The sequence below is a fragment of the Triticum dicoccoides genome, chromosome 7A (assembly GCF_002162155.2).
Source record: "Triticum dicoccoides isolate Atlit2015 ecotype Zavitan chromosome 7A, WEW_v2.0, whole genome shotgun sequence".
Taxonomy (NCBI): Eukaryota; Viridiplantae; Streptophyta; class Magnoliopsida; order Poales; family Poaceae; genus Triticum; species Triticum dicoccoides.
In genome coordinates, this window is record NC_041392.1 from 51301512 (window position 1) to 51310982 (window position 9471).

The 9471-nt window shown below is 43.6% G+C and overlaps 1 protein-coding gene and 1 pseudogene across 2 annotated transcripts; both read right to left on the reverse strand.

The window, feature by feature from the left end:
- Window positions 1-2055: 2055 nt before the first annotated feature.
- Window positions 2056-2861, reverse strand: LOC119330718. Of its 2 annotated transcripts, none has more exons than XM_037603837.1 (2): window positions 2489-2861; window positions 2056-2376 (listed from the first exon to the last, which is right to left on the reverse strand). In XM_037603837.1, the coding sequence occupies exons 1-2, from the start codon at window positions 2850-2852 to the stop codon at window positions 2234-2236; spliced, it is 507 nt and encodes a 168-aa protein (XP_037459734.1). In that variant the 5' UTR covers window positions 2853-2861; the 3' UTR covers window positions 2056-2233. The 2 variants fall into 2 exon arrangements, with proteins under 2 accessions (XP_037459734.1, XP_037459735.1); XM_037603838.1 differs by having other exon boundaries at window positions 2056-2380.
- Window positions 2862-3097: 236 nt separating this feature from the next.
- LOC119333060 lies at window positions 3098-6500 on the reverse strand (annotated as a pseudogene).
- Between the last annotated feature and the right edge of the window lie 2971 nt (window positions 6501-9471).

A 9471-nucleotide genomic window follows, 5' to 3' on the forward strand; every position in this document is an offset into this window, starting at 1 on the left:
CAAATGAAAAGTACAAATGATGCACAGAGGATGGCAAATCAACATAGCGAAAACAGAATCTTGCAGCGACAAAGCATGTAGATGTATCTACATATATAACGCATGTCCACATTTCTCTACGAACGGTTCATCGGTTATACATGTGAAGCGAGTGCTGGCGTGCCCCTCCAAGATAATAACGCCTGTCCACATTTCTGTACGAACGGTTCATCAGTTATACATGTGAAGCGAGTGCTGGCGTGCCCCTCCAAGATAATAACGCCTGTCCACATTTCTGTACGAACGGTTCATCGGTTATACATGTGAAGCGAGTGCTGGCGTGCCCCTCCAAGATAACCACTTGGTCGGTCCCGCTTGATGCAGAAATCCCGTTGACGACAATCTGAGAAACTGTGTCGAATGCATTCATGTGTGATCTGAAAGAAAAAATAAGGCGTCCCATATAAGCATGGCCAAGACCGGAAAATGCCAATGGTGGCCGAGCATCAGGCAGGACTTTATCCTGTCCGTTCACATGCGCTAGGGATTCGTGCTTGTCCGGTATTCTCGGCGCTTGTCCCCTTGTATCGGTGGCAGACGCGTGTATTCAGGAAGAAAGATGGAGCAGTGGGCACGGAATCTTGCTAGTTGAATAGCTCCCTGTCCACTGTCCTACCCTACTCGAAGCTGACTACTGATCTGGCAGTGCAGTGGGCGCAAACCTGTACCTTGACCTGCTGCACACAAGCAGGAATCCGGCGTTGCCTGGCTGTCCACCAGTTCTATGGTGCAGACGTGGAGGTTTGTTGGCCAGAGGACGTGGTAGTTTGATTATTACTATTAGCAAGCCTTGATTAAGCTCACCCACATCATTTGGATCTCTTTGTTTTGTATGTACAAGTTTGCCACCCTTTGAGATAACTACTGGAAAATGCTTTTGTTCACTCCATTTTTCCCATATTAAATCATAGATTGTCGCAGTTGGCCCATGAACAAAATGCTCTAACTATCCAATTTTGGGCATAATGAAACCGTTTACAATGTAAACATTTGTTTTAATACTCCCTTCATCCAGAAATACTCGTCGAAGAAATGGATGTATCTAGACGTATTTTAGTTCTAGATACATTTATTTTTATACATTTCTTCGACGAGTATTTCCGGACGGAGGGAGTACTTGTTAGGAACTAACATGCGGCACACTAACATTAGACAGTCAACTTATCTCCTCTAATGCACTCAGAAGATAGATAGGTGTACATGGTTCACATCGACATCACAGGCCTAATAAAAATAGAATTACAGGATTTCAGGCTACACACGTGCTGCAAGCAACACGAACAGGGAAAAGCTCTTCACGCAGGAAGATCCTTGTTTGCCAGGGACATGAGCTGCAGGACCTGTCACAACTTGTACATAACCAAGCTAGCTATCAATAACAGAATTATGCTAACCGGCAAATAACGCAGCAGTCACAATGCCAAACAATTTAAGCCAATAGGATAATTTAGCACCTAAACCATCAGCTTGCATCTAAATAAGCTGAAACAGAACAAAACAATCTTGCTTCCTGGTGTGTCAAGTCCACACAAGGACAACACCAAAAAACAGTACTAAACAATCCTCCAATCCAAAAATTCAACTTAGACCAGCCATTTACTTCCATATTCTCTAACTGAAAAATTCTAGAGGTCACTAAACAATCCAGTTTTCCCCAAGTACACCAGCGACTAAAATCGAACCCCCAAACACTTAACCATTTTTTCTTTCACCAGAAGCAAACCACATATCAGTTTTTGTTCCAAAGATTATTCATAACCAGAACCAAGCTACTTGCTACAAGTGCAGATGAAATCAAACAACAGTACAATGGACCAATAAAATAAATTGCCCATAAAAACAGTAAACAATCTAGGAATGTACAGCACAACCCTCGACGGAATCCAAGCCCATTACAAATAATCCCCCTTGTCACATGCATCAGCTGGCTGCTATCCTGGAACCAAACAACTCCAACAAGTCTGTTTACAAATCCAAACCAGCCCAAACAGCATGAACTCTAAATCATAATGTATGTATCTGGTCTGAACTCTAAATTATCCTAAATTCAGTGGAACATAGTTCATCGGGATTTCAGAATCCTGAACCAAAAAATAATCTCACTAGCTATGGTCAGACACAAACCCAAACAGCTAAGAGAAAAAATAGTGAGAGGTGCTATCATTCAGATTATTCACTTGGAAAGCACGCTCTCTCAACCAAAACGAACTGTCGCCGGTAGCTTTGATGCACGCGTGCACCCCGGCGAATCCCTCGCTTTGTCCGGCGCCGGCTGGTTCTCCAGCACGTCATATTTCCTGCTCTGTGACGCTGAGGGAAGCCTGCAACTCCACCGGCCTGACTAGCAGTACCAAAGGAATAAAAGGAACAGAATTAAAATCACCAAAAACGGTGGAACAGATGAACAACTAAGAGATTAGCACAAGTACAGGTTGTGATCCAGCCTCACCAAACAATGAAGAAAATGATTTCCCCCGGCCAGATCCGTGGGCGAGGACCGCGTCCTCGGCAGATCTGGTGTTACCCAAACTCGAACTGATCTGGCCGCCAGAGTGGAAGATGACCCGGATCCGGGTGGTTTGGCCGCCGTAGTGGAAAAGGACTAGCGCCCCGGACGTCGCTTCCGTCGCAGGCGCATCGTAGTGGAGGTTGGCTGTGGCGGCGCCATGAGCAGACGAGAGGTGGCTGGCTCGATGGGAATAATGGAAGAGAGAGAACACGATGCAGCCTTCACCTGCGCAACCCCACAGAAGCATGCCGATGGGCCAAACATGTACGCCCATAGGTGTATCCTGCACCGTATTTGGATGCATATGCTGACACAAGCCCGGCACAAGACTGCCAACAGCCTGACAGGATTCCAGATCCCAAGCCCATTCCAATGGCCAGGATACTGGCCTACCTGATGCTCGGCCTCCAAAAGCCCGCACTCTGGCCAAGACACACTATATGCATGGAATAAAGAGAGAGAAGTCAATGGAGAGACGAACAATGAGTGTTAAAGCTAATTTTTGCCTCATTTCTAGTACAAGCGTACATGCATACCGGCATTTGGCCTTCAAATGCTGAAGGTAAACATCAAAATATTGATATCCTCCAACCCGAAGTCTTCAAAATTGAACCACAAGTCTTTGCACTTGATGTTAGCTGTAGGACCACCTGCGTGCACGTCAATGGCGTTTCCCAAAGCAGATTGTGCAGCTCTTTTATCGGATTCCTTTGCGTAGCAGCTCCCAATACGTACAACGACTTCTTTCAGACCTGGCAGTTGCTGGATGCCGACAGGTGGAGCGCCCTGCTGCTCCCATCCATGCGCGTTGAAATTTACCTCCAACCGTTGGAGCTTGGACATCGTCCCTGCTTCGAAGGTCAGGAACGACACCTTGATACACGTGATGCTGAAACATTTGAGAACAGGGAATCCCATCCCGAACATGATGGCCTCTTTAGGAGTTCCAACGATGTACAATCTCAAGTGGATAAGCACGTGCAGCCGTGCAAGGATTCCAACATCATCCTCCAGCATCTCTATAACCTGAAGTTCAAGGTGCTGGAGATTATGGAGCTCTCCCATCGACTTGGGAACCCTCGGTAACTTGCACCACATATGGAGTCTCTGAAGAAAGCAGCCTGAAGAAGATTTTAGACTGCAATGCTTTTCAAGGGCATAGTTCAAAGCATCCATAAGTATGTTACTCACATGTGCCACTTGGTGATACTTGACATTCTCAATTCTAAGATCCCTCAAATCCGTCAAACATCCAAGGTCTCTGATGTTGTCTATTGAGCTTTGTGACAAATCAAAGTGTCTCAGTGTGCGTACCGCTGTCATGTTTCCAATCCCGTCGGGAAAACGTGTCCCATGAGGAATAGTCAAGTGCAACAACCGGTGCAAATGAACAACATCTGATGGAAGTGAATCTCGAACAAGTTGGGTCGAAGATCCTAATTCCAAAGTCTCCAATTGTTGCAGTCCCCGGATTTTTACTGGTAGCACTATCTTACCATAAGCTAAAACTTTTAGATACCTCAACTGGAACAAATGACACATTCCAGTGAGGTCAAGTTCAATGGGGTCAAGGATTCTTTTGCTTGAAAATTCAAGGGTTAACACACGGATATGCTTGAACTCCAACAAATTCGGTGTATATGCTGAGGTACCAAACCTTGCTAGCACTCTTACTTGTGAGAGCCGGATGGTTCCCAAATCTGTGACATCTATTACACCATCCAAGTTGAGTGACAGTCGACGGACCCTGTCATGCAATCCAACCATGTCCTGTAACTTGTCTATTGTAGTGATAAAATTCTCTTCTCCGCACTTGTATATAATAAGATCAAGCATCATATCATGTATTCTGCAAGATAAGACCTCACCACTAGAATTTGTATCTACTGGTTGAATAATGCTGCGGTTGACAAGCTCATTAAAATAACCCTCTGCGACATCCTCCGGATCTCGCCCATGGGCTTTACTTATAAAACCTTGGGCTACCCATTGCCTAACCAAATCACTCTTCTCTATTGTGTAATCCTCTGGATATATACCCATATATAGCATGCATGTCTTCAAACAATGAGGAAGGTTTTTGTAGCTAAGGCTTAGTATTTGTCTCATTCCTTCCAAAGTGGGATGTACTTCCATGTTGCAGGCCAGGGATTTCAGTACATTATCCCACTGCTCCTTCACTTTGTTCCGTTGACTAGCCAAAAGGCTAGATATAGTGATAATTGCGAGTGGCAAGCCACCGCATCTTTTTAAAATTTTACCTGAAACTTCTTCCAGAAAAGGAGGACAAACATCTTCTGAACCAAATATTCTCTGGCAAAATAACTGTCTTGACTCTTGGTTGCTAAGTGACTTCATCCTATAAACATACTCACAGTGATTGGAGCAGCACACCATACCCACAGTATCAATGCGTGTTGTTGTTATTACTCTGCTACCTTTCATGGTTTCTGGAAGAGCGCATCTGATAATGTTCCATGTGATTTCATCCCATATATCATCAATAACAATAAAGTATCTGCGGAAAAAATCATACGAAGTAAAAATAATTGTCATGCAGAAGTAAAATATACTTGGAAGTGTGCACTCCTTCTTGAAACTGATTTCAAAAGGCCAAAATGCCAAAAACAAGAAGAAAACTGTATCAATAAAACTTTGAATGTTCATATGTCTTTGGGGAAAATCCGCATAAGACTACGCATATTAGCTGAGCCTTCATGATGCCAGAAGATCCCATGTGTAGCCAAATCTTCCATGAAGAACTCAGGTGTTGATTTGAGGAACCATACTTCCAGAATAGACAGAAAACAGTTATCTGATTTCTAACTTTGAGTATTGTTGCTTATCTGGCTTGTGAAGTAACAGCGGAATTTTAAAAACCCAACTTCATGATTATAGAGAAGGCTTCATGAAACTTGATAGTTTGATTTGCATTAATAAAACGACCATCCCAAAGGATCAAAACCATTACTAAAAGAGATGTAAGGCATATAAACAAGCTCAGAAGAACAAGCAATTTCGCCAACAGAATACAGCACTAGCTAGCTAAACTATCCAGTAAAAACAGATCTAATATTAAAAGAAATAAACAAGATATGAGGGTGTACCTCTTGTTCTTGAGGAATTCTTGGATAGTCCTGATAAATTCATCCTCATCCCATAGCTCCATGCTGATATCCTTCAGGGTCACATAACCAACTTGATAAAGTATACTTCTCAAAATCTTCCTTATATTTGGTTTCTGGGATACAGAAATAAAAGCTCGACACTCGAACTGCGCCCCTAGTTGGCGATAAATCTGATTTGCAATTGTAGTCTTACCAAGGCCTCCAAATCCCACAACTGAGAGCACCTTCAACTGCCGTGAAGAAACACCTTTTTCATCCATTATCAACTGAATGAGTTCCTCCATTGGCCCCTCCATACCAACAAGGCCAGCCGTCTCTGCATAAAGTGCCAGCAGGCGAAGATCTATGGCCGTGTTGTTTGGCTTGGAGATAGCATCATCAAGCTTGTACCTTGTGCATCTCTCGCTCGCCTCCACAACTCGTCTCTTGAGGCCTTGAAACTCCTTTATGGTCTCATGATAATGACCAAACGAATTTTTTGAACTGAAGTGACTCAACAAATTCACGCACTTATCAATGAATCCCTTAAAGCCATGCTGAGGGGTGTTGTTGGATTCATGTTCAGAATGAAGCAAGAAATCATAAACGTTGTCCTCGATATCGTAGGACAGCTCACGCACCTCATCCACCCAGCACTTGGTCTGTTCATCGAGCTCCTCCTCCGCGTCTGATAACTTCTTCAGGAACACTTGTATGCTCTCGAGCTCAGCTTTAAGGAACATGATATCGTCCTTGGCTTCTTTGAACAGCTTGTACTCGCCATGCAGCAAATCACCAAGCTTCATAATCACGGAGCCCACGGCAGCCTCTGTCACCGCACCCATGCTCTTCTCTTTCGTGTGGTAGCACACACTAGAGTTATTGGGGATGAAGGATGCCTTGTGGACAGGTGGAGTGTACTATATGATATACGACACAGGAAATGAAGGGGTAATCATAAGGCGTACCTAATGCTCGATCGGCTACTTTCAAGGGACCAACCCCTTCGTTTTAAGCATTGTTGGATGACACAAAATGATTGCGATGTTCCATTATTTTTCTTACTTTTATGCGTCATGGGTGAGATATTGAACATTGTTTCAGCCTAGCTAGCCTATGTTATGACAGAAACAGGTACACTTGCTGACAACTATAAGCTACAAACTACGATGATAATTTTGCTGATAAGGCCGAGGAAAACATCCTTGTATCGAACAAAACATATGCACCTACCAAGATTTTTTAAACCGAAGAACTTCAGAAATTCCGTCCGAAACTTGTAATAAGAGAAAATTTTGTCACCATACAGTTGGGTTATTTCAAGTTGCCAAGATGTCGTCGAGGCCGGCGATCCTGGACCCAAAATAATACTATAAATCTCACAGCTGCTAACAGGGGAGAGAAATGCAGTCAATTGTCCTGGATTGTTCACACCAAGAACATCAGCTGACACGCTACACAAATGGGCATGAACAGAAAGTATAGAAGGGCAAGGCAACACAGGCATCCGTTCTGACGATGGAAAAGAAATGAGATCCCAAAACAATCGATCTGTTCTGAGGTACAGGGGCTATGCACCCTGCAGACGGACTAAAATTCAGTAAAAATAGGATGGTGATCACCATTCACCAGCAGGAAAGATAAAACAACTTCCCCAAAGGGCATATCGGGCGGTAACGAAAGAAGTCCAAATACCCCCCTGAACTGTCAGATTTCGAACACATCACCCCCCGAACCACAAAACAGACTCTTAATCCCCCAGACTGTCAATTACCAGACAAATCACCCCCTGAGGCCGTTTTGGTGGGTTTGCCCACCCGGTTTTGCCTACATGGCTTGGGCAGTTGAGCACTTTAATTGAGGGGGTTGCCGCATCGGCAATAGTTGGAAAAGATGGTCTAATCCACCCCTCGCCCTGCCTCGACCGCTCCGTTCGCCTTTTCACCTCCCGCTCCCCTCTCTTCTCGCTCTGACGACACGACGGCGATTTGGGCAACCACGGCGGTGCGGGCGATGATCGTCGGCATGTACTGAACAACTGGACTAGCGGCAACGATCAGGTCGGTGCGCCCCAACATTGCCCTAGAAATTTTGCCTTTTTGTTCGCATTAGGCCTGTCAGTTAGGGGTTTTCAGGGGATTTGATTTGGGGGCTAGGGTTTAGTTGATGATTTTGACGAAATTTCGATTTTGACCGCATGGTGGAAGCAGTTGCTAGAGGGTGCTGGTTTAGGAGTTCTGTATATGAAATCGATGTGCCTATTTAAATGATTTAGGGTTTTCTTGATCTGAAGAAAAAAGATAGTTTTTTTGGAGAAAAGTTCAGTATGTCTGATGAAATTGATGTGCATATGCTCTTTAATTGATGTAGGTTTACATGATGTACAATACCTGTTTATTATCTGTTCAATTACTTAGGGTTGTTTATTGTCTCATTTTTTGTTTAGGAAATGGATCCACTGGACTATCTTTGTGTCAGATTCCACTTCAGTGGAGATTTTGAGCATGATGGAAAGGATTCGGTTTATTTGGGAGGAAAAACAGGGCTGTCCACAATTGAGCATCCAATGCTGTCACTATCTGAACTGAAGAAGAAGCTTGTGTATCCTGCTCTGTTTTAGCTCTAGAAAACACTAAGTTGCAGTGGAAATATCCAGGTGATGATATGGCAAATGCTTTGCTTGTACTGGATGATCAGCAATCAGTGGAGATGATGGCAAAGCATGTGACTGATGGTGGTGTGATTGACATATATGCTACCATTCTTGCTGAAAAAAGTCCTGAAGCAAGTGAAAGAAATGCAGAAGAGGATCAATGCAGGACCAAATTGCCTGTGTTCAGGACTGCAAGTTCAGTGTTTGAGAGAGGAAAAGGTGTTGCAACTGAGGAGGTGCAGATTTCAGGTGACTCGGACAGTGACAGTGATAGTGACTATGTTGTGCCTCCTGCAGAGAGCAATAGTTCTGCTGAAGATGAAGAAAATTAATGAGTACAGAAGGTATGCTAAAGAATTCAAGTTGAAAAAAAGAAAGAAGATGCTAGGGGAGGAAGAAGCAAGAGCTTGCAATGTTCCTGATGAGTTCATTGTACCAGAAACATGTCAGCTGGATGATGATGCAGATGATACTCCATATTTTGAAAGTGATGATGATCTTTCTTATGATGAGGCTAGTGATGGAGAGGTCAATGATGTCATAAGGAGAAAGATCAACCATAAGGTGTATGATGACACTTTAGAAGCACCCCAATTTGAGGTTGGCATGGCTTTTACAGATAGCAAGCAATTCAAAAATGCACTAGTTAAATATGGTCTGAAGAATTTCCATCATTTAATATTTCCCAAAGATGAGAAGAAGAGAGTGAGTGCCAAGTGTAGCTAGACTGGTTGCAAGTGGAGCATATATGGGTCAATAAATAGCAAATCTGACTGGTTGATAGTTCACAGGTACAACAATGTGCACACTTATGTGCCCAGGAGAGACAATAAGCTGGTGACCAGTACTGTAATTGCTAGGAAATATTTTAGACAAATCAGAGACAACCCAACATGGAGGGTGGAGAAAATGCAAGAAGCTGTACTAGAAGATTTGCTAGCAGATGTGAACATATCCAAATGCAAGAGGGCAAAGAACCTTGTCATGGAGAAGGTCATAGATTCAACTAATGGTGAGTATTCCAGAGTATTTGACTACCACCTTGAGTTACTTAGGAGCAATCCTGGAAGTACTGTTGCAGTCACATTAGACCCTGAAGTACATGACAGGAATGTCTTTGAGAGGATGTATGTCTGTCTAGATGGCTGCAAGAAAGGTTTTAT